Genomic DNA, 26,360 nt, shown 5'->3' on the forward strand with positions numbered 1-26,360 from the left:
CCACCCACCCTTGCAGGCTAGCCACCTACCACTACAGGTTGTCAATTACCCAAAAAATAGAAAATAAAAATAACCTGACACACCCACACCAGCCTCCACCACCAACCTTCATCGGTACCACTAGAAAGAGATCTCCAGTGACATCAACGGCCATCCACCACCACCTCCTTGTCTTCAAATCCATGATTGATATTAGTTTTGTGACATCTTGTTTGTGGGTACCGATGGTGTAACATCCCGTGAGTTAAAAAAAAAAAAAAAAAAAAAAAAAAAGTAAGTCAGAATTTTTGTGGACCACATGTGCCCCCACCTAACCCCACTACCCATCATTCTCATCCACTCAATTTCACCCACATCTCTTCTCTCTTTTGGTCGGCTCTCTCCTTTCTTTCTTTCATTTTCTTTCTTTTCATTTTACTGAAACACACACACACACCCACCCACCAGCCTCCACCCTAAAACACACTATATCACCATCATTTTTCCGGCAAGATCACCAGAAAAATACTTAGGAACTCCAAAGCATCTTCATCATTTTATTTGAGGTAAAAGTTCAAATCTTTTTTGATGAGTATTATGTTCTTGTTTGAGGTTATTTTACTCAAGCTTTAATAATGTTATTCATGTGATTTAAGAACTTTGGAAATGATATTCATGTGTTTATATGTATGGATTTTGGTCTTGGTGGATGTATTTGATGAGTCGGTTCATGATTTTTACAATGATAGTTATCTAAGGCTTGTTGTGGTGAAAATTTAGAGGTTTTGAGTTATAATATATGATAGATGATGAATATAATTTTTATTGATTATTTGGAGCTAGTTAAAGATTTAAATTGTTTGTCTTGGAGAAAATTATGATTTTGGTGTCATGGGTCACTTGATGATGTTATAAAAATCTTGTGGGAAGCACTTGTAAAGTGTGGAGGTTTTGATGTTAGATATGACACCTTAAAAGATTTATGAGTATAAATGGGAGTCTATGCCTTGCAAATTAAAGTGTTTTGAGAAATTTTGGAAGTAAAATACATTACATGTGAGGTTGAATACTAGGCTTGCCTAATTGAGTTCTTACTTGGCAATTCCTAATTTGTAGTTAGATACAATTTCAAGCTTTGTGCTCATTGTGATAGATTTGCTTGACATTGTTTAGGTTCTAGCTAATCTCCCCTTGGAGCTTGGAGAATTAGGATTTTGCGGTTGCGAGGTAAGTAGCTTTTTAATGGGTATTTTTGGAAAATAACCATATCTTATAAATATTGTTTTTGAGTCAAACACATTTTGGAAAATGATATATATGGATATATGCTTTCTTAAAAGTATTGTGTTGTGACCCTTACTATATATGAAAAATGCATCATATTTGATATTACATTTGGGGAAATGCATGAATTGTTGATATGGAAAAATGAGCATCTTTTATTTAATCTTTGATAAGAAAATCATTGATTTTATGGTGTATTGAAAAGTTAAAGATTCTTATCTTGTCTTGTATTATTTGAGAAATTGTTAGAAAATCTTTTAACAAGAATGAAGTTTGAAAACCTTACAAACTTTGTAGAAGTTAGATTATTTAAGGTTTTCTGAAACTATTTGGATATGAACTATGTGTTTCAAAGTAAGGTAACCTGTGAGTTTATGTGATTTTAGCCCTATGCCATGTGTGATTTCCCGGTGATCACCCGATTTGATTTCCGTAGTCTTTGTGACAATGGAATCAAATTTAGGTCAGTGCCCTTTCACTTTGGATGACGCGTTCTTCCCTGCTGTCCATGGGGGGAAGAGGTTCCTTGATTGTGTGTGGGTGAGGCTGCTGTCCATGGGGCCAAGAGTTTGCATACCAGATAGGATAATATCATGCCAGTTGTGAATGGGTGGATCCCCTGACCGGTCTATGTGGTAGTGTGGTAGATTTGTGATAATTTATCTTATGTTAGATATTATGGTTTTAGAAATTATATTGTTGATACTCACAGATTATGGTATATAGTTTCAAGGTATTTACTTTGAAAAACTTTGTGCTTCATTATGTAATCATTCTTGTCATATTATTATTATTGAAGATGAAACTTACATTTCCCCCACCCCCATTATTGTGCTACTTACTGGGCTTTGTCTCATTCCATTATTTTTATAAACTTTTCAGAGTAGGCAACAATCTTTTGAGACAACTTTTTTGGTGGCTAATAGTAGTTAGACTAACTACTGATGGAGGCTGAATTTTTGTAATGGATATATTAGATGGTGTACATCTTAGACTAGGCCTGACTCATTCTTTTGTATATTATAGTGGTTATGACTGTATTTCCACTGATGGGACAAGCTGTTGTTATGTAATAGTTTTATTCAGACCTCTATTCTTTTGTGGCCTATGATCTTTGTAATTAATGCTTAGAGCTCTGACTTACTCTGAAAGTATATTCTATGGGATTATTATGATAATTCTTGTTGTTGGCACTTGATAAAAATTTGGTGGATTGAATTGTCAAAAAGGAAAAATTTACAGGTACTTGAGACGTCTCTCTCATGCTTTGGACCCTTTGGGGTTTGGGGCGTGACACATGGGCCATGACTACCTTTCTTTTTCAAATCCATTGTTGGAACCTAGACATGACGCCGATGCGGTGTTGATGGTGTCACCATCTCTACTAGGCGGTGCCAGACAAGTGTGGTGGATTGGTGGTGGTGCGTTGGTTTTTTTTTTTTTTTTTTTAATTAATTTTTGGCAACTGACAACTGGTGGTGGTGGGTGGTTGGCTGGCAAGAATGGTCGATCGTTGATGACGTCAGTGATCTCCTCTTGGTGACACCGACGAAAGTTGGTGGTGGTAGTGGCAGAATTGTGATGGTGGCTAGTGGGATGGCTTGGCTTTTTCTTTTTTTTTTTTTTTTTTTTTTTTTATTTATTTTAGGAAACTAAATAATAAAAGGTTGAAAATTAAATTTGAATTAAATTGGTATACATATTGCAAATTTTTATTGGTAAAGCATGAGGTGAAATAAGAAAGATGCAACAGCAAGATTTGGACTCACCCCACACACACTCAAGAACAAACAGAATGGATGGTGATGTGACAAGTCTCATTTGATTAGTATATTTTAGAATGACAATCAATTTAATTCTTATATATTGGTAATAGTTAATTTAGTTTTTACATTTTGGCTGCGGTCATAATTTACTTTCTATTTTTAACCCAGTAACGGGAAATAACACATTCTAATTAACATAAAAGAATTGCTACATCAGCATTAAAAAAAATCACCCAAAAAAAAAAAAAAATTAAAGACAAAATGAATTCCTTATTTATTTTTTTAAAAATCACTCTAACTTTCTTTTCTTTTCTTCCATTTTCCGGGTAACCAAACGCTATTCCCTCCTGGTAAAACCACAAACAACTCAGAAAAACAAAACCACGTCCAAATTTATGTATTGAAAGTTGAGACTCAAAACAAAATCCATCACCAGTAGCAGCCACAACTCAAACAAGTCATCCAACCCCACCAACATTCCCAGTTCCCAAACCATCACCAATAGCAGCCACAACCCATCTCCAACCCAAAACAAAACCCATCACCAGTAGCAGACAAACCATCACCAAAATGAAACTCATCTCTTTTGCCTTCACCAACCCCAGCAGTAGCAGTGGCAATGGACTCCAACCCCTACAGCAGCACATCTCTGTCGACCTGAAGAGACTCCTCAATGGCAACGACTTTTGCAGTTCTTGTTGGGTGTTTGGGTCATGCGATAGCTAATCGGTGGCGAATGGGGCTGCATTACAATGGAGGTTTGGGTCTCTATGGTGGCTAGGTTGGAGCGGCGGCAAGGTAGAGAGAGGAACAGGTGGTTGAAGCTTACCCCACCGTTTGGTTTCTGAGAAATCGTGAGAAAATGAAAATAAAAAAATTCGGCCCTAATTAACCTAAATCGCTGGTCACAGTAAGAGTTTATAATGAACTTTGTTTGTACTCATGATTATATAGCACAAAGAGTTAGCTTTTTTTTTTTTTGGGCTATTTCTGATCTGGACATTTACTTGATTTGTCGTCAATATGATTTAAGTTTTGGGACTTGTTTTTGGTTTCTTCTCTTTTAGTTTGGTTTTCTATATTTCCAAGAGAGATAGAAGAATATGGATTTGAATAAAAATTAAACCCAACCATTTTAATTGAAAAATAAACCCACCACAGAACGGTTGTATTGAGATTTTTTAATGTTTGTATTGTGTTTGGTTGCCAAGAAAAAAAAAAAGAAAAGAAAAGAAGTGTGATTCTTACAGATTTTTTTATTCATTTCATTTATTATTTTTTCCTTATAAAAAATTGTAATTTTTTTTTTTTTTTGGGTTAAAAAAAATTGTAATTTCATATAAATGTAGATGTGGCAATTTCATAATATTAATTTTTTTTAATTAACATAAAAAAAATTGCCACATCTACATTTATATGAAATTAATTTTTTTTATGTTAATTACAAAAATTAATATTATTTTATAAGCCACATAAGCATGAAATGTGATAATAATGTACACGACATGTAAGCATTTTTTGTTAGTAGTTAACGGTAAGGACCAAACGATAAATGCTATGTTTACAACATTTTTATAACAAATCTTAAGTGGCAGGTTGTTACTGGTTGTTATTGTTGGGTTTAATCTTAGTGTTAGGTTTAAATTTGAATCAATAATAACTAACCACCTATAATCTATTGTGAAAATATTGTGGACGTAGTACCTCTAGGACCAAATTGATTGTAAGTTGAAAATAATATGAACTAAATTGACTACTACCAAAATGTAAAAACTAAATTAATTGCGACCTTAAAATATACCGACCAAAATGGTATTTTTGCCTATATTTTTCAACCAACACTTCATCATTTTTCTATCTTTATTTAAATATTATTTATTTACTTTTCTTTTATTATTTTTCCCGAAATCTAAAACATTTTAGGCAAAAATGCAATTTTGATCCTACAGTTTGGGCTAATTTCCATTTTGATCTATTTTGGGCCATTTTTGTCCCTACTATCATTTCACTAATAAAAAAAATTCTACGTGGCAGACAGAATACTTTGCTGGCAGGCTTTGTAATTAAAAAAATAAATAACTAATTCTACGTGTCATCAGCCCCACATCTACGTCAGATCTACAACAGTAAAAAAATGCTTCATCAAATTCACATAAGTAAAAAAAGCCACGTTAAACAACAAAATTATTAACAAATAATTTTTATAAAAAAATCTAATCAATTTTTTTTTTAATTAGTTTTTTGGAAGAACAAAAGAACATGCTTGTGTTCATGTTCTTCGTGTTCTTCCTCGTTACTATTCAAGTTTTTCATGTTCTTTTTCCAAAGAACATGCTTGGTTGCCTAGAAAAAAAAAATCATGATTTGATTTTTTTTTTCTTGCATTTTCTTAACAACCAAACATACAAAAATACATAAATCTCAAAAAGCTTATAAATATCAAAAAGCAAATCTAGGAACCCAAAAACTCAAAAAACCCATAAATCTCAAAGAATAAATCCAACCTACCACTGCAATAGATCAGACCACCGTAACAAATCAAAGTGCAAATAGACCTAACAAACCTAGCCGACCACTGTCACTCACAAGTCACAACAACAACAAACCTAGCCAACCACTGTGAGCCACACCAACAACAAACTCAGCCAACGACCTACCCCCACTGATGTTGCGATTATATTGTGTTCATCAACGCTCAAAATCCCAGTCACTACTGATTTGGGTTTTCAACCATGGGTTTAGACGGAGAGAGAGAGAGAGTGTTTTGATCTAAGATTTTAGGGATTCAAAGGATTTTTGATTAAGTAAAGTAGTTTTAGGTTGATTTTTGTGTCTGCTGAAATTAGATTGGTAGATTTGATTTTTGTGATGTTGTGTTTGGTTGTCAAGGAATTGTAACAAAAGTTGGGAAAGTTACTACAAATTATTTTTATTGTTTCAATTGAAAAAGTAATTTTTTTTTTCAATTAAAATTGAGATTTTTTTTTTCAAGATAGTAATTTTGCCTACATTTTATCAACCAAGAAACCCCCACTTCTACATTTTCATCAATCAACAACACTCAAATCTCTTTTGTCTAGAATTTAACAAACAAAGATCTGTGATGAAGAGAGAGAGATGAGTGGGGGATGAGAGTGAAAAAAATTAAACAAAAAATTGGGTGGTTCAATATTTTTTTCCAGTAAATTTGTTTTGCTCATCTACAATACTCTTTAGACAAAGAGAGTGATAGTAGATGAGCAAAAGAAATTGCCTATTTTGCAAGTACTTCTGGAGCTGATTTTTAAGGCTTTCACTTTCTACTTTGCCTATGATTTTGATTTTAGCTCTTCTATTGAAAATGCTCTAAGAAATGCATGCATTTCTATTGGGTGAAAGATTTGATTTCCAATAATTCTAGGACCACACTCCTTCACACACCCTTTATTTCACAACTATCTTATATTGGATCTCCTTCATAGAGAACCCGTCATAGTTTACTACATAGAATAATTGTGGTGGTAAAGGGTGTGGTAAAAATTGTAGCACTAAAATAACTCATTGATTTTTGATAGATGAAAACTTTTTTTTTTTTCCAAAAGTTGAATTGACAAGTTTTCACTAGTTTTCATTTGAGTCTATTATTGATATTTCTTTTTTATCTATCAATAATAACTTATAGTTTTAGTTACAATTTTAGTCGTTGTCAAATTTTTTTGCATATGTAAAAACTTATAATATACAAACACGGTTGGGTTTTGTTTGGTTGACTGGTTCAAAGTTGTTTCTCAAAAATAAAAAAATAAAAAAATTTGGTTCGAAGTTCAAACACAACACAAAAACTCAACATTTAAACCGCATGTGGGATGTAGCTATATATAGGTCTTGGGGGGCATGGGCCCCTCAAATTATTTTCAAAAAAAATTAGTAGTATATATTGCTAGGTTGATTTCAGAAGTTTGGCCCAATAAAATTAAACTTGGCCCCTCCCTTAACATCCTTGTCCCTCTTAAACAAAAGGAAAAAAGTCCAACAAGAAAAATTATCAACTTTTTTTTTTTTTTTTTTTGAGAATCGTTATCAATTGAGTAGCTAAAAAACAGATAGTTGTTTGTTAGTAACTTGATGTAGTAGCTTGTCTTATTTTATTGTTTTGGATAACAGTGCTTGGTGCCTTTTAAACCTGAGTAGGTTTGAATCTTTACGTAGTTGTAGAAATTTGATACAATTAGTTGGTCGTAGTGTTGTGGGAGTAATAGAGCAATGTTGTGTTGTGTGCATAGTACATGTTTTGTGCGTATGCGAATCTTTTTATTTGTTCATTTGTCATTTCTCTTTAACATTAGGAGTTTTTCAAGGACTCTTTAATTTTATACATTGAAAGGGAAATATTACCGCATTTAGTATGAATTCTATTATTGATGATTTCCGAGATTTAAATTAATTATTTGTTAATACTAAATGAATATCAATTGAATTTTCATGAATTTTTTTTGTTATTTTTACTTTCGCCGCCCAATCAAACTCCTTCCACTGTCCCTATGCATGTTGAGGGATGTTATGATATAACTACAAATTTTAGTGTATAACATTTTCATACTTTTGGGGCACCCCACAAAGAAAAAAAAGAGAAGTTATAAATCACATTCAGTAGTACATTAGTTTGTAAAAATAATGTAGCTAGTAAAATTTTAGGGTTTTGTTAATGAATGTTTTAAGGGCACATGTTAAATATTCATAAATACTCAATTATGAGTTGTAATGCACATTTAAAAAAAAAAAAAAAATTACACATGTTAATGATATATTATCTTACAAGCACAATTTCGTTGTGGTTGTGTGTGTGTATGTGTTTTTTTCTTTTTTTTGGATATATGTGTATAGTTTGACTTTACTTTTTGAAAAATGTATAAAAGTATTAAGTATTTAACAAAACTTTAAATGCATCTTAATCACTACTCTTGAGTATTCACATTAGCTCGTGCAATTTTTTTAATTTTAGTATAAGAACTTTTTTTAAAAAAAAAATTTTACATACTCATTTTTCAAAACATCTTACATTAAATTATCTATTTTACACAACATTTAATTAAAATATCAAATTTTCTTGACTTTTTTTTAATTGTTTCTTTATATATATATATATATATATATACACAACAATTACAATTCACTCTCTTCCTTTATCCTCAAAATACGTAAAAAAAAAAAAAAACTAAATGCAAATTAAATAGTATTAGTGTAAATTTACACAGTTACTGTAACAACAATATATTTTTACAAAACTTTACATAATTTATAGGTGAATTTTAGGCTTAATTAGCTAAACTGTGAGGTTTTTGTATTTGTTTTTTTTTTTTTTTCCTATTTTATAATCACTGGGCATTCATCAACAAAATCTTAATTGTAATATCTTTATTTCTTTAGCATTTACCTTTTCGTAGTGCCCAACCCGAAAGTATTGACCCATACACTAAACCCATTGGCCTACTCTAAAATAAAATACCAAACATAAAATAAACCCATCATCCGTACACCTTTTAAAAATAAAAAGCTTGTGTGTAGTTTCCTCACTGCAACTTCCTAGTTTGAATTGAAGTGATGAAAAATAAAACCCATCTTCCGTACACTTTTACCAAACCCTAGGTAAATTACAAAAACACCTCTGAACCCTAGGCAAATCATTAAAACACCCCCAAACCCTAGTAAAATTATGAAATACACTCAAACCCTAGAAAAATTACAAAAAATAAACCCAAAATGTAGAAAAATTATGAAAACACCCTCAAACCTTAAAGAAATTACAAATATACGTCTAAACTCTAGAAAAATTATCAAAATACCCTTAGAAGCTTGAAACTATCAAATTGACCCCAAATTTCATCAAAATGGCTAGAATATCCTTGTGATCATCCTAAACACCACACATGGTAAATTCTAATCTGATCAAAGCATCAAGACGACAGGTTTTTTTTTTTTTTTTTGGCATGCATAAGTGGCTTAAGCCATGGATCCATGCAAATAGGGATGGACCCAGGTGGGGGCCTAAGGGGCCCTAGGCCCAAAAAAAAAAAAAAAAATAGTAACTAAAATTTTCAAAAAAAAAAAAGACTTAGGCCCCCCTATCAAAATGACTTGGGGCCCCCCTATCCCAGCCGGCCAGCCCAGTTAAGACTCAAGAGCCCATTTTGGATAGCAAGTTCTTAATTCTTAATGATAGTCTTTGTTTGAACTTTCTTACTCTTTGTTTGGTGACTCTGTGTTGGCAATTATAAGTTTGCTGTAAGTTGCTTAAGCCTTTGGGCTTAGGAGACTTGTGACAGATGACTGTCTGTTATGTTTCTTGCCAATCAAAGCACAAAAGTTTGGTTGGTTGTGCTTTTAAACCAAACAGGTCTGTGCTAGTACTTGCCACCTTCTATTAGTCATGTTTTTCTTTTTCAATTTATTTTTTTATTTAATAATGTATGGTAAATTGGTAGTGTATATATATATATATATATATATATCTATATATGTATGTATGTATTTATTTTTTTGAGAAAAAAAAGGGTGTGATAAAGTTGCAGTTAGTATAGTTAAACAAGTTTTGAAACAATTGAGATGCACCTTTGTCTAGCAGTGGTTTTTCACTTGTTAGTGTGCACTTATGACATTTCAACAATGGTTTTTTTTTAATCATTCCATCAATATTTACTGCTAATTTTCATTTGAACTGTGATGGGTTTTAAGTAAATTGAAAATTTTGTAGTTTCCAGGTAGCAGCTTTTATTTCTGTTTCTAATAAGAGCTGTAATTTAAGAATTTTTCTATTTATTTAGGTTGATACTTTCTTGTTATTATCCCTCTTATTCAATCAATCATAGATGATTTTGAAGATTTGAAAGAGCGTCAAGTTCCCTTTTCCTAAATGATTGTATTAAGAAACAATAGTGTTTTGTGTCTTTTGTTTTTATTGATAGATGATTGTATTTTAATATATTAAGAAACAATAATTTTTGGGTATTTGTCTTGGTTGATAGTTTATTAATACTATATGGATGTATATTTGAAATTCTTTTTTTTTCGCTCATCTTCGGCCCCGGCCCCAAGCTTGAAATCTTGGGTCCGTCCTTGCATGGAAAGTGTCCTGAAACATGTTAAAATATTTATAGTACTTTAATTTAAAAATCTATTTGCAAAACCCATTTTCATCCTAGAAATCGGAAGCCAATCTTCTTATTTATTTTCAATTGACTAAATACTAAGAGTCAGCCAAAAAGAGGTGCTAACGTTAGAAGGGAGTCGTGGGGTGGGTAACACCTTTCCTATGTATAACCAAATTTCCAAATTTATGTATTTAGTTTGAGACATGGTTTTGACCCAAACTTAATTAGGACAGGAAGTTTCATGATATTTCCTTGACCTACGTTTGTAATTAAAATCAATTAGATATTGGTGGTTAATCACACTTTAGAATCCCAATGATTGATAGTCACTCCACAAATTAAATCATAAAACAGAGCATGTTCAAGGAACAAACGCATGTTGCCATCAGGGGTGGTCGATCTCCCCTAACTGAAATACGGTACTAGACTACTCTTTGACTCTCGTACAAGACAAAACTTGATTTTCTAACTCACTCACCTTCAACAAAGGTACACCACTACGTTGAGGATTGTACGCCTCCATACTTTTTTTTCCTTTTCATTGTGAGACCCCCCCTTTCTAATATGATTAGTGAACCTCATTATTATTCTAGTCGATGTGGAATTTTGATACAAATAGAGAAATCTTTAAACTTCTCCTATCATGGGCTGGACTGAACAATTGCTTTACAGGAAAACAAACCAAGCCGAGAATATGATAGTCCTTATCCCTGAAGGCATCAAGAAAGTATGGAATGAATGGAATATTAGGGGCTTTATTCTCTTTAGCCTCTTGCTTCAGATTTTTTTGCTTTTTACTGCATCCCTTAGAAAGAAAACGGCAAACAAATTGGTAATCTTCACTATCTGGTCAGCTTACCTTCTTGCGGACTGGGCTGCGAGATTTGCAATTGGACTAGTCTTTAACAGTGAAATGACATATACTTCGGAGCCTGGCACCGTGGATGATACTGGCCTTCTTATGGTGTTGTGGACACCTTTTCTTTTATTACTCGTTGGTTGCCAGGACAGGATAACTTCTTTCGCCATTGAGGACAATGAGTTGTGGCTTAGGCAATTGATTTGACTCATTCTCCAAGTCTTCACCACTGGTTATGTGTTTATTCAATCACTTCATCCAAACAGACTATGGTTGCCAACACTTCTCTTGTTGATTGCTGGAATCATCAAGTATGCTGAGCGGACGGCTGCATTGTATCTTACAAGTTCGAATAGTTTTGGAATATCCTTACAAAACCTAACCCTGGTCCAAACTATGAGAAATTAATGAGAACATACTCCAACTTTATAGATAACGGTCTTCCTACAAGATTTGAATATCTCGAAGACAAAGAGTCCCAGGTCGGCAAATTCAATTATACAGTCAACGAAGGCAAATTGGACAGCCGTAGTTTGGTGGAGTATGCTTATCATTTCACAAATATGTACAAGGGACTCATTGTCAATCTCATGTTGAGCTCCCGTGTGCATAAGGAGAGTCTAGACTTCTTCTCTAAAATAACTGCAGAAGATACATTGAGTATATTAGAGATCACACTCAACTTCTTTTATGATATTATCCATATCGAGATCGTAGTGTCAACCTCCAAGATAGGAATAATATCTCGGTGTATATCCATTGGGTTAGTTTTCTCAGCCTTTTCACTTTTCTACAAAGAAGAGAAGCATGGGTTTCAGAGGTTCGATGTTAAAGTGACCTACACCTTGCATGTTCTTTGGTATTTCAGGCCTGCATATGGTAACTCTCCTCTGATGGTTGTTCTCTGATTGGGCTATTGCTTCACTTAGAAAGTATGAGAAAAATTCCCTACTATCCAGATTCATCGTCCTATCCAAATTCAGGTCGAAGCAAACTGCTGAAACTACAATAAACTGGTTCTACAGCCGCTTTTTAAAAGGTAAAAGCCAAGGTGGAAGCCATGATCGCTCCCAACCACAGTGGCCAACGCCAATAATATTTAAAAGGTGGTCTAAAACTCTCTCACTGTCTCACAATATAACTTCCACTACAAGAAATTTGGTCTTTAGCGATGACATATAGTCGTCGCTAATGCTTTAAATATCGTCGCTAATTATATTGGCGACGAAAAATGTCATCGCTAACTTTCGTTAAATGAATTTGGTTACAAAAAAGTTTTTTAGTGACGATATTAATGTCGTCGCAAATACAATACTATTAACAACAACAAAGTTGTCACTAATGGTGACAATTGTCGTCATAAATAACTCAAGACCCCAAGACGAAATGTTGTCGCTACTATCTCATTAGTAGTGACAAATTTTTTTGTCATCGCTAGTAGATTATTATTAACGACGACATTTTTATTGTCGCTAATATGTCATTACTAGCGATGATGCTTGTTGTCGTTATAGATAATGATATATTAGTGACCACAAACATGTCATCACTAAAAATTGCATATTAGCGATGATATTGTTTGTCATCACTAATGATATGATAAATTATTAGCGATGACATTGTCGTCGCTAATAACATTTTACATTTTTTTTTTCTTTAAAATTAACATTTTGAATTTTACATGGGTACCTGTTAGGAAATAACAAACCACAATCCTATACACATCACAAATTTTCAATCACAAATACTCATATAAGCATAACAGCTACTCAATCAATAACTGCTAATGAGGGAAAATAATACCCAAGTTCAATATCATATACATAATATAAGTTCGAATCTATTCACTCAAATACTAATCAAATGATAACGAATTTCTCATGAAGATATGCAACCAAGCTAAAACTTGTTGCAAAGAAATATATCTCCCCTCGACATCATCTATAACCCAAGACATCATCTATAACCCAAGGCATGCGACATTTTGACCTGAAATAAAGAGCATAAACCAATGTAAAGGTCAACTAAAATAGATGACAAAAATGCTTACTAAATAGTTTTAACATCCAAGTAAAATTTTAACATTTATATTTTTCAAAAATACATAACTAAGAAGATATGAAAACTTTATGCATTTAACAAAACTTAATCTACATCAAGACTCATTCTCCAAAAGAAATAAGTCCAAATTAACAATCATAACAAAGAACATATCAAAAGATATTTGTAAAGAAATCAAAGTAAAAGAATTTAAAGCAAATGAAAAATCATTAATACATACAAAATATTACTCATCTAAGAACCATATCATGAACTTAAAGCAAAAGAATTTAAATGGAGACACAAACAGATTTTTAATAAAACAAAAAATAAATAGGAAAAAAAAAAAAAACTAATTATTTCTTCTACTCCCCAAACCAAAAAGATAATAGTCTAGCATCATAGGAGAATCTTTCTTTTGGAGAATAACAGAGAGACAATAGACATGTTGAGTCCCAACATCCCAAACAAAAAAAATGAGAGATAATTAATGTTTTTTCCCTACCATGTACAATACACAATTCAATATACAATTTAAGTCCTTTATTGTTCATAGAATGCTACAAAAAAATGTAATAAATTATTACATGAGTTAGATATGTCCGAAAAAGCAAGAAATAATATAAAATTAGATTCTATACCATATTTTTACCTACAAATGGAGAAATTGACAAGAACCTCAAAGTAATTCTCTATTAGTTCTACACACTCATACTAAAATAGATGGAAATATTGTGAGAGAGGAGTGACATGGGAAGTGGTTACATTTAGAACTCAAGAGTGAAAGAATAAAACTAATCCACTTTTTTCGAGTAAGCTGTGTTTTTTAATTGTTCACCCCCCCCCCCCCTCCCCCCCCACAAGATTTAAGAAATTAAACTACTCTCTTCCCCTTGGTACATTTTGGCCACAAAGGAAATTATTGAAATACTCTAATGAAAGTGGTCTGCAGTTTTAATGAACATATACCGATATAGTTAAATGCATGTCTTTTCAACCTATGAGTTCACTTTATTTGTCACTTCAACAGCGTACTGCACTACATCAAATTTAAACATTATTCTATTAGCATATTTAGTAGATTAGTATGACAAAAAGAGCAATGTGGTACTAGCATTCTATTAGCATATTTGTGGTACTAGCATTTTTCTTTAAAGATCTAGCTGGTTATAAATACTGTGAATTCACTATGCTTATCACTTCAACAGCCTACAACACCACCATCAAATTTAAACATTATATATACTATTAGCATATTTAATATATCAATTTTAAAGAACTAGCAGGTGAATACTGTGAACATGATAATTAAATAAAACATGTAGCATTATCAAATAATAGATAGAAAAGACAGGAATATCACTAATCCAAAACGTATGTGATCTTGCTAGTAAAACAACTAAAGCCAAAAAAACCAAGACGCCTTGATATCATAAACAAAATCAAAACAGGGGGGGAAACCAAAAAAAGGATCTTAGAACCAAATATTTTCATTTTTTCTACACTTGCTTATTAAGCAAAATTGCGCAAAATAGTCATTCAAAAATACACAAAACAATCAACACTCCTAATATCAATGTAAAGCACCTTATACCATGCAAGCCACCCGCTTGCTCACACTCAACAACCCACCACAAAATAGTTATGAAAAACTAATGTAAACCACATTAGAATTTTACAAGTATTTAAATAGAAAGCACTTACTATGCTCAAGCCAAACACACGGCTCTTCAAAAAAAATCAAAACTCACCACCAGCAAAGAATGCTTAGCCTGTAAAAGATGAGTTTAATTTATAAGAAATTTATTAATACACTAATTAAATATATACAACACATGAAATTATAATGTAATATAATGAAAAAGAAGTAGATACCAAATAAAAACTTGCTTCATAGGCTCATAGGTTTCAAATGAGCAAAGCTTGGCTGGTTATTAAGAACACTAAAGTTCAAAGAACTCCTCAAGTCAAGCCCATAGAGACATATAGATATCGCTAAAAATTATGACTTCCATCAAAATCATAACAAAATATAAAAGACAACAAGAAGGGCCAAAGTATCATGGTAATCATGACTTCAAGCATATGGTATATCTAACTCACCAAATGCTGAAAAGGCATCATTATCAACATCCATGTCATCCGTCGACAGATGTAGCGTGTTCACAATCTCATAATCACCAGTCACATGATGTTCAAATTCATCATATCCCCATTTTCCATCAACATAGAACTTGTACTGCATGCAAGTTAATCCACATATAAGGACATTCATGTTTGTTAAGAATCAAAATTTAAACATCTTTACCATCATAAAATTTGTATGCCTCATAATAGGCATTCTTTATTCAAATAGAAGGAATTTCAAAGGCTTGCATTTATTTTGACAAATTCAAGCACTTTAAGCTCATATATCTGTATAGTAATAATTAAAACTTTAGAATGTAATTTAACCAAAATCAAAAATAAAAACCACAAAATTAACTCAAAGTGAAACAAAGGTGAGAGGGGTTGTTGTACTTTCAGTTTCACTACATAGCAGGTCAGCCATCTTGTAAAAATAGTTTGGTCCATGAAACATTGTCTGATTGATTTGAAATTTTAAGGGAACATGGCCCTATATGTATACAAGGCACAACAAAAAATTTAGTCCAAAATAATTTTTCTATAATTTATTAAAAATCACGTATTGCAGCTGACTCAAGTCTGTCCATGATAGATTTAGGATCCCAAAAGAAAATTGCTATAGTTTTAATACTAGCCCAAATGCTTTGAGACTTTATTCACATTAAAACCATGTGTTAAAGCATATTAAAAACAAGGAATGAAACCCTTAATCTCATATAAACAATAACCACAACAACAAATTAAGAAACCAAAACTCATAACTCATAAAGACAATTTATCAAACACTTGGTAAGCAAAAGACACATGCTCACATTACTTGCACAAATTTATAGTTAACACCACACTCACACCCACATATGCCAAAGATCAAACTATTTGTGATAACAATTACAAATAGACATACAATTAAAGATAATGTAAAAAAGCAAGAGCGGTGGAAAGGAAAATAAGACCTGTGAAGCATCAGTTCTAGCTCAGTACTTTGTCTTTAAGGAAAATAAGGTGGACTATGTGATTTGAGGCCTATATTGACTGAAAATTTTATACATTTCGAATTTTAGAATGATGTTTAGATGATTATAGAGTGTAGTCTCAAAACTGGGTTAGCTGTACAACGTAAGTAAGTGTTAAGCAAAATGAAAAAGCAAAAAGAAAGCTATATGATTAACTCTATTTGAGTGGCTATGGGGGTTAAATAGTTTTATTGAAGTGGGCCACTACTGAGTAACCCAGAAAAACTGAACAAGAGGAAGAAGAGGAACCAATTCCATACCAACTGAAATTTGAATAACAGCCAGTATTCGCCAAAATCAACCAAAACTACCCGGAATGGCCCAAAATTTTTCCCGAGATGGAACAAGGAGGTATCTCATTTGGGTTTGCTTACCAGTACAGTATTTTTGGGCCATTCAGGCTAGAACAGAACAAAATTCAGGATAATGGTTCAATGAAGATGTTTAAAGACTGCGGAAAGGCATTCTACTAAAGACCTTGAAGTGCTTCATCTTAGCACACACGTGTACCAAAATTGCATCTAATAAATTATAAAATAAAAAATAAAAAATAAAAAATAAAAACCCAAAACTCCATAATCAACATTTCAGTCCATTTTCCTACCCAGCTCCTATGAAGTCAACTCATAATTCTAATTAGAGCACTTCATCCTAAATTAATTTGCAACCTAAATAGCAACATCAGACACTTAAAGTGACTTCATCCTAAAATAAATTTTTTTTTTTGGCTAAATTTCATCCTAAATTAATTGCAACCTATATATATATATATATAGAGAGAGAGAGAGAGAGAGAGAGAGAGAGAGAGAGAGCATTATCTTGACAACTAAACCAAACAATCATATGTAAAACTATAGAGAAGAAAGACTATACACACAAACACATAATTTGTCACAGAGACGTATGTGTGTTGGACTGTCTCTATCAATACAAGGCAAATATTAGATGCAGAACCAATAGTCATCTAACAGTGTAAATTCATGATGTAAGTGAGAAAATTGCATACCTTTATCACCTTAGCATCCATTCCAGATGCAACCTCACAAAGAATGAAATTAGAATAGCTCGGATATGGATTGAGAAATGGCACTTCCTTAGGAAGATTATATAGCCTATCCCTTTCTTGTACTAACGTATCTTTCACTTTCTGTTAAGAGATTGTTGATTCATATCAGATATGGCATTGAATGGAATTAATACTAATTTATCAAGCCTAAACATAAATTATTAGTATAAATATGGACAATCCCAATAGGACAAGAATTAACCTCAACCTATCAAAAAAAAAAAAAAAAGAATTAACCTCAAGATATGTGGGATTCTGCAAACCTGGACAAGCAGAAATTTCAGCAGCAACTGAAACATTATAAGGTTGCTTTGCTCTCCAAAGATACTCAATAATACTCAAAGGAAATGCTCCATATACCACACGAAGTCCAGCTAAACCTGCACCAGTTGTTCGTTTGCAATTTAAGATTCTGAACATTTCACATCAAGAAGAGAAGGCAAAACATTTTCAAAGTAAATATGAAGAATCACAATGGTATAATAAACATTTGTAAAATGTAACCTCCCATATTGAATGCGAACCAGTAAATACAGGGAGTTAAATTGATTATCAACTAAAAAAGCATAGGAGTTAATATTTAAAAGACAAAACCTACTTCATAATTATGGTACATTACAAGGTGCCTATTAGTCAATAGATAAATGAGTTTAGGACATCTAGACATCTGGGGCCAAATTAGCAAACGGACATTCTTGTAGATAACACCCACTCACCAAATACGTACACATGCACACCTACTGACACTTAGCTCTCCTTTGTTGACTTTGCTTCACTTCTCTTTTAATTTACATTCACACACACTATCCTTAAATACACTAGCTCACAACTTGACTTCTTTAGACACCTACTGACATAAGACACAACCACTCTTGACATTTCTTTCTTCACTTCACTTACTTCTCTTCACCTCACACACCTCACCTTACACGTCTCTCACACAACTGAGCACCAATTCTACATATTTATACATGCTTAAAGTCGGTTACCTCACCGACTTGAATTCTCTAGCACATTCTTTTATTTTCTTTGACTAATAGTAAAAATATCTCTTTCTCCAACCTTCTAGACATCTTGTAAAGTTACGGCTGAGATTAACTTTTGCAAGGAAGCTCTAAAGAATTCCGGAGATAAAGAGATTGCGTGAGAAATTTTAGAAATTTCTGGAGAAAGAGAGAGAGAGGCAGTGCTTGATGTTTAACACTATGAACACAAAAAATAAATATCAAGCACATAGAAATTGACCTGGATAGAGATCCTTTTCTCGTTGTAGAAAGCTTCACCAGGGACCAAATTCTTAGTAACAATAGCATCTTCTTTACCCTTAGCAATGAACACGCCTCCATGTCTATAAGGCTCAACCAAAATCCAAATCAAATTTTAATCCAAACCAAAACCATAATCCAAATTAAACTTTTACAGTACACATAATCCAAACCAAACTTTAACCAAAATCAAAAATAAAAAACCACAAATTTTAACTACAAATATCTACACAAAATAACTACAAAATCAGAAAGAAAGCTAGAGAGACTTACCTAAATTTGGCTAGAGGCTGGGGTTTGGGGTTTGAAATTTTGGAGGAGAGAGGATGAGATTTGAGTAAAGAAGAAGAGCTGGAGAGGAGATGGGTGAAGGGGAAGGCTGGTAAAGGAAGAAGGGAAGCCACCACGTCGTTGCTGACAGCTGCAGTGTGGATGGTGGATGTCGGCGGTGAGATCGGGTGAGGGATATCTGTGGCAAAGAGAGAGAGAGAGAGAGAGTGAGTGAAAGGAAAATATGGGTGGAGGCAGAAAATGAGACTAAAAAGAAGTGGGAAATCTGAAAAAAAAAATTAAGTGGGAGGCTGAAAATTTTGAAGTGGTGAGTGGGGGCTTTATTGTGACTAAAATGGGACTTATTTTGAACTCTTTTTTTTTTTTTTTTAATTATGAAAGAAACATGTATACTAAATGATTATAACTTGATAAGTTTGTCTTTTATTAATAATTAATGATATACTTTTGCTTTATTAAAAAAAATACTAATTACTAAAATGTTCCTCAAAACAAGAATTTAATGAATTAGAATAATAATATCTTAAATTAAGATTAGATAGTGTATTTTTATTAAAATAAATAGAAAGAGAAAATGATAAGTTAATGAATATTCATAATTAACAGATAAAAATTTAAAAACTAGTGAATTTTTTAGGGAAGAATTAATGGATAAACTCATTCCTAAAATATAGGAAAATTTGATAAATTTTAAATTACATAAAAATTCCAAAGAATTTGCACAAGACTAACATAGATTTGAAATTCGGAACATCCTGAAATGGTACACCGAAATTGGCTAGTATTGAAATATTTCTTCCTACTGGACAAACCGAAACGGTATTCATAACATTGGAGAGAACATATCCATACAGGTAAAAAACACATGTCCATCACACGTCATCCTTCGATTTGAAATCTAACTGTCGGTTTTGAAAAGTGCAATGAAAGGTTAATTCTAGTAAATTATGGTCACAATCAAACGGTTCGATTTAGAGAAAGGAGCGGTCAAAATTTAGTTAAAGTTGGTCAAACCCGGTCAAACTTAATAGATGGCCCCGAGACCACTGAACTTGGTGAAATTCATATTCGAATCTTAATCATTGGGATTGAAGAGTATGGTGACATATTGGTGGTGGTGAAATTTGAGAACAATTGGATGGTCAGATTGAGAGAACATAGCTATACAGGTACACAACACATATCCACCACGCGACATCCTTAGATTTGAAATCTAATCACTGGATTCGTAGAGTGCAATGAAAGGTTAATTCTAGTAAATTATGGAAACAATCAAACGATTGGATTTAGACAAATGTGCGGTCAAAGTTTAGTTAAAGTTAGTCAAACTTAATAGATGGTCCCGAGACCATTAGACTTAGTGAAATTCATATTCGAATCTTGATCATTGGGATTGAAGAGTATGGTGACATATTGGTGTTGGTGAAATTTTAGAACAATTGGATGGTCAGATTGAGAGAATATAGCCATATAGGTACACAACATATGTCCATCTCGTGCCATCCTTAGATTTGAAATCTAACCGTTGGATTCGAAGAGTGGAATGAAAGGTTAATTCTAGTAAATTATGGTTACAATCAAACGGTTGGATTTAGAGAAAGGCGTGGTCAAAGTTTAGTTAAAGTTTGTCAAACCCAGTCAAACTTAATAGATGGTCCCGAGACCATTAGACTTGGTGAAATTCATATTCGAATCTTGATCATTGGGATTGAAGAGTATGGTGACATATTGGTGTTGGTGAAATTTTAGAACAATTGGATGGTCAGATTGAGAGAATATAGTCATATAGGTACACAACATATGTCCATCTCGTGCCATCCTTAGATTTGAAATCTAACCGTTGGATTCGAAGAGTGGAATGAAAGGTTAATTCTAGTAAATTATGGTTACAATCAAACGGTTGGATTTAGAGAAAGGCACGGTCAAAGTTTAGTTAAAGTTGGTCAAACCCGGTCAAACTTAATAGATAGTCCTGAGACCACTGTACTTGGTGAAATTCATATTCAAATCTTGATCATTGGGATTGAAGAGTATGGTGACATATTGTTGTTAGTGAAATTTGAAAACAATTGGATGGTCAAATTGAGTGACCACAGCTATACAGGTACACAACTTATGTCCATCACGCGCCATCCTTAGATTTGAAATCTAACTGTTGGATTCGAAGAGTGGAATAAAAGGTTAATTCTAGTAAATTATGGTTACAATCAAACGGTTGGATTTAGAGAAAGGCGTGGTCAAAGTTTAGTTAAAGTTTGTCAAACCCGGTCAAACTTAATAGATGGTCCCGAGACCACTAGACTTAGTGAAATTCATATTCGAATCTTGATCATTGGGATTGAAGAGTATGGTGACGTATTGGTGTTGGTGAAATTTGAGAACAATTGGATGGTCAGATTGAGAGAACATAGCCATATAGGTACACAACATATGTCCATCTCGTGCCATCCTTAGATTTGAAATCTAACCGTTGGATTCGAAGAGTAGAATGAAAGGTTAATTCTAGTAAATTATGGTCACAATCAAACGGTTGGATTTAGAGAAAGGCGCGATCAAAGTTTAGTTAAAGTTGGTCAAACCCGGTCAAACTTAATAAATGGTCCCGAGACCACTGTACTTGGTGAAATTCATATTCAAACCTTGATCATTGGGATTGAAGAGTATGGTGACATATTGTTGTTAGTGAAATTTGAAAACAATTGGATGGTCAAATTGAGTGACCACAGCTATACAGGTACACAACTTATGTCCATCACGCGCCATCCTTAGATTTGAAATCTAACTGTTGGATTCGAAGAGTGGAATAAAAGGTTAATTCTAGTAAATTATGGTTACAATCAAACGGTTGGATTTAGAGAAAGGCGTGGTCAAAGTTTAGTTAAAGTTTGTCAAACCCGGTCAAACTTAATAGATGGTCCCGAGACCACTAGACTTAGTGAAATTCATATTCGAATCTTGATCATTGGGATTGAAGAGTATGGTGACGTATTGGTGTTGGTGAAATTTGAGAACAATTGGATGGTCAGATTGAGAGAACATAGCCATATAGGTACACAACATATGTCCATCTCGTGCCATCCTTAGATTTGAAATCTAACTGTTGGATTCGAAGAGTGGAATAAAAGGTTAATTCTAGTAAATTATGGTCACAATCAAACGGTTGGATTTAGAGAAAGGCGCGGTCAAAGTTTAGTTAAAGTTGGTCAAACCCGGTCAAACTTAATAGAGGGTCCCGAGACCACTAGACTTCGTGAAATTCATATTCGAATCTTGATCATTGGGATTGAAGAGTATGGTGACGTATTGGTGTTGGTGAAATTTGAGAACAATTGGATGGTCAGATTGAGAGAACATAGCCATATAGGTACATAACATATGTCCATCTTGTGCCATCATTAGATTTGAAATCTAACCGTTGGATTCAAAGAGTGGAAAGAATGGTTAATTCTTATAAATATTGGTCACAATCAAACGGTTGGATTTTGAGAAAGGCGTGGTCAAAGTTTAGTTAAAGTTGGTCAAACCCGGTCAAACTTAATAGATGGGTCCAAGACCACTGGACTTGGTGAAATTCATATTTGAATATTGATCATTGGGATTGAAGAGTATGGTGACATATTGGTGTTGATGAAATTTGAGAACAATTGGATAGTCAGATTGAGAGAACATAGCCATATAGGTACACAACACATATCCATCATGTGCCATCCTTAGATTTGAAATCTAACTGTTGGATTCGAAGAGTGCAATGAAAGGTTAATTCTAGTAAATTATGGTCACAATCAAACGGTCGGATTTAGAGAAAGGCGCGGTCAAAGTTTAGTTAAAGTTGGTCAAACCCGGTCAAACTTAATAGATGGGTCCAAGACCACTGGACTTGGTGAAATTCATATTCGAATCTTGATCATTGGGATTGAAGAGTATGGTGACATATTGGTGTTGGTGAAATTTGAGAACAATTGGATGGTCAGATTGAGAGAACATAGCCATACAGGTACACAACACATGTCCATCCCGTGCCATCCTTAGATTTGAAATCTAACTGTTGGATTCGAAGAGTGCAATGAAAGGTTAATTCTAGTAAATTATGGTCACAATCAAACGGTCGGATTTAGAGAAAAGCGCGGTCAAAGTTTAGTTAAAGTTGGTCAAACCTGGTCAAACTTAATAGATGGTCCCGAGACCACTGGACTTGGTGAAATTCATATTCGAATTTTGATCATTGGGATTGAAGAGTATGGTGACATATTGGTGTTGGTGAAATTTGAGAACAATTGGATGGTCAGATTGAGAGAACATAGCCATACAGGTACACAACACATGTCCATCACGCGCCATCCTTAGATTTGAAATCTAACCGTTGGATTCGAAGAGTGCAATGAAAGGTTAATTCTAGTAAATTATGTTCACAATCAAATGGTTGGATTTAGAGAAATCTGCGGTGAAAGTTTGGTTAAAGTTGGTCAAACCCGGTTAAACTTAATAGATAGTCCTGTGACCACTAGACTTGGTGAAATTTATATTCAAATCTTGATCATTAGGATTGAAGAGTATGGTGACATATTGGTGTTGGTGAAATTTGAGACCAATTGAATTGTCAGATTGAGAGAAAATAGCCATACAAATACACAACACATATCTATCTCACGCCATAGTTAGATTTGAAATCTAACCGTTGGACTTGAATAGTGTAATGAAAGTTTAATTCTTGTAAATTATGGTCACAATCAAACTATTTGATTTATAGAAAGGCATAGTTAAAGTTTAGTTAAAGTTGGTCAAACCCGATTAAACTTAATAGATGGTCTCGAAACCACTAGACTTTGTGAAATTTGGTTTTGTGGGAAGGTTTTTAGTGGGTTATTGGGTATTGGAGTAGTTGTTAGCAAATGTTAATAAGGAAATAATTTTGAAAGATGGTGAACATCTTATTAACATTGACTTAAATAAAATTGAATAGGCAAAATGATGAAAAATTTATTATTTTGGCTCATATATCATGTATTTTCACTTCTGATTTTAATTAATTTGAATATGTATGTTATAAATATATTTTAATTTTATTTATTTACTTACTTTTGGTAAATATCATTATATAATTGATGATTGAATTGGTTATTAGTTGAATATATTATGAATTTATAATGAGTATACCTTTCATATATTTATAATGAATTTATTAGTTTGGTAAATATTGACTAATACCTTTCTTATGACACATGATACAGAAAAATCAAAAATTGATTCACGATACGATTCACATTTTGATAACTATGAGAATTAGTCAGTATTTTGAGTGGAATCAGAACTTTCTCAATTTTTATTATTTTATTGATTTCAAGTTTCAAGTGGGTAACATTATGATTTGAGAGTATTTTGAAGCAAGCCCTCCGTTGTCTCATATTTTCTTCTTTTTTTTTTTTTTTTTTAACAGATTTGAAAGTTTTAAATTACTTTGGAGGCTTCAAGTTTATTTTGGTCATTATATAAGTTTAGGGGTATTTTGGTCATTTTGACGAGGTTAATGGTATTTTAATCATTTCAAACATTTTAAAGGAATTTATGTCATTTTAAATATTTTAAGAGGCATTTGGAGGATTTGATAAAAAAAAAAGAAAAAAAAATCATATTATATCAAAATTGTTTTGGCCACGTATTAGTGACGACAATCTTTGTCTTCATTAAAAGATCCCTTATAGCGACGACCTAATTCGTTGCTAATATAAAATCTGCTTCCCTCCAATAATTCCCACCACTTTTTGAGAGTGAAAATTTTACCCTCCATTATATTTAGGTAGATATATTTGCGACGACATGTTGTGTCATCGCTAATAACCTTCTAATAGTGACCACCAATGTGTCATCACTGATAAATAAAGCATATATATAATATATTTACTATATATTTTTGGCCACATATCTGTGACGAAACATAAGGTCGTCACTAAATATGATTATTAGCAATGATAGATGTCGTCGTTAAAATAGACCTTATTTTAGCGACGTAAATGTCGTCGCAACAAAATTTATTGTTGTTGCTAAAAGTTTCCCTCCCTTTTCCAAAAGTAAATAAAATTCCCTCCATGGCGTTAGCGACGATTTATTAGCGACTACCCTAGTGTCGTTGCTACAATAAACTTATTAGCGATGACCATATATTTTCGTCGCTAATGTATGCGTGATAGTGACGACTTTTTGGTCGTCGCTAAAACATTGGTCACAAAAGACCAAATTTCTTGTAGTGTTCGTAGATTATTGTTGGGAAGAAAGGTCAAAAGGGATATATGAAGTAAAAAGCAGAAGTATGAACACAAGCATGCTTAAATATTTTCACATTAAGGATTTTATAGATCAGATAAAAAATGATTGCTGTATTCAGGCGAAATACTCGTCGGCTAAGCCATTAACTAAGAGCCTATGGGAAGTTATATTCAACGAGCTGTTAGAGAAATCTAAAGATGCGCATGATCCAGAAAATGTTAAGAGAATAAGCTCAGCTAGAGGTGAATGGGTTCTAGGGCAATGTGTCTTCATCGATAACTTGGGTTGCATAATTGGATCAATATTGCCTTATGTCACGGATGTTGCTTATGATGAAAGCCTTCTATTGTGGCACATTGCTACTGAACTCTGCTACAACAGTACTGATCTTAGTGACAATTGTGATGATCGTGAGTTGAGTAAGTACCTATCAGATTACATGTTATATCTTTTATATCAGCAACCAAGTTTGATGTCAGAGGTGTCAGGCATTTCGAAACAACGGTTCAGGGATACTGGGCCGAAGCGGAAAGATTCTTTAGCCAACATGAACTGAATGAAAAGAGAAAGCTCTATGAAGAGATTCTTGGCGTGATAACACAACTCAAACCTGTTTATGTGAAGGGAAATCAATCTAAGTCTGTACTATTTGATGCAAGCATGTTGGCAAAAGAGATTGAAAAATTGGACTCTGCAAAATGGAAGGTAACGAGCAAAGTGTGGGTGGAATTGCTGTCATATGCTGCTAGTCGTAGCAGAGGAAATGCCCATGTCCAACAACTAAGTAGAGGTGGTGAGCTTCTTACTTTTGTTTGGCTATTGATGGCCCAATTTGGCTTGAGACCCGTTTCAGCACAAAGCTGAGTGTTGATAATTGACCTAATATATCGAGCTTATATGTGTGTGTATATACATATATATCATATCTCTCTCTCTCTCTCTCTCTCTCTCTCTCTCTCTCTCAGACTCATAGTCTCAGTTTCTTCCCTCCCCTAAAAATTAAAAGCCAAAATTTCCCAAAATTTCACCTTCACTCTCTCTCTCTCACTCCCACCTAGACGTAGCAAAATGGGCGGGTCAGGTGGGGTCAAGTTCGAGTCGGGTCAAACGGGTTGCGGGTCGAGTTGACCCGTATTTTTCAAATTTTTTTTTTTAAATAAATGCAATCTTTCAATGGTTTATGAGTTCCTTAATTGTGATTAGATTCTCACTGGTGATACTGTTACCACTTACCAATTACCACTAAACACTTGATACCCAAATTTGGTGCAACTCTTGTTCC

At 33.3% G+C, this 26,360-nt stretch overlaps 1 protein-coding gene and 1 long non-coding RNA gene across 4 annotated transcripts; one reads left to right on the top strand and one right to left on the bottom strand.

The window, feature by feature from the left end:
- The first annotated feature begins 330 nt into the window (after positions 1 to 330).
- Positions 331 to 2,467, top strand: LOC126723492 (uncharacterized). Its single transcript, XR_007654331.1, has 2 exons — positions 331 to 545; positions 1,153 to 2,467. It is a non-coding gene; the product is annotated as an uncharacterized LOC126723492 (long non-coding RNA).
- Positions 2,468 to 12,839: 10,372 nt separating this feature from the next.
- LOC126723493 (histidinol-phosphate aminotransferase, chloroplastic-like) lies at positions 12,840 to 19,083 on the bottom strand. 3 transcript variants are annotated; one of them, XM_050426959.1, is made up of 7 exons: positions 18,800 to 19,081; positions 18,507 to 18,609; positions 17,499 to 17,673; positions 17,202 to 17,342; positions 15,159 to 15,294; positions 14,760 to 14,827; positions 12,840 to 13,004 (listed from the first exon to the last, which is right to left on the bottom strand). In XM_050426959.1, the coding sequence occupies exons 2-6, from the start codon at positions 18,605 to 18,607 to the stop codon at positions 14,823 to 14,825; spliced, it is 558 nt and encodes a 185-aa protein (XP_050282916.1). In that variant the 5' UTR covers positions 18,608 to 18,609; positions 18,800 to 19,081; the 3' UTR covers positions 12,840 to 13,004; positions 14,760 to 14,822. The 3 variants fall into 3 exon arrangements, 2 of the variants coding, with proteins under 2 accessions (XP_050282916.1, XP_050282917.1); XR_007654332.1 differs by lacking the exon at positions 18,507 to 18,609 and having other exon boundaries at positions 17,499 to 17,641; positions 18,800 to 19,077; XM_050426960.1 differs by lacking the exon at positions 15,159 to 15,294 and having other exon boundaries at positions 18,800 to 19,083.
- Between the last annotated feature and the right edge of the window lie 7,277 nt (positions 19,084 to 26,360).

This window comes from Quercus robur, chromosome 4, assembly GCF_932294415.1.
Source record: "Quercus robur chromosome 4, dhQueRobu3.1, whole genome shotgun sequence".
Lineage (NCBI taxonomy): Eukaryota > Viridiplantae > Streptophyta > Magnoliopsida > Fagales > Fagaceae > Quercus > Quercus robur.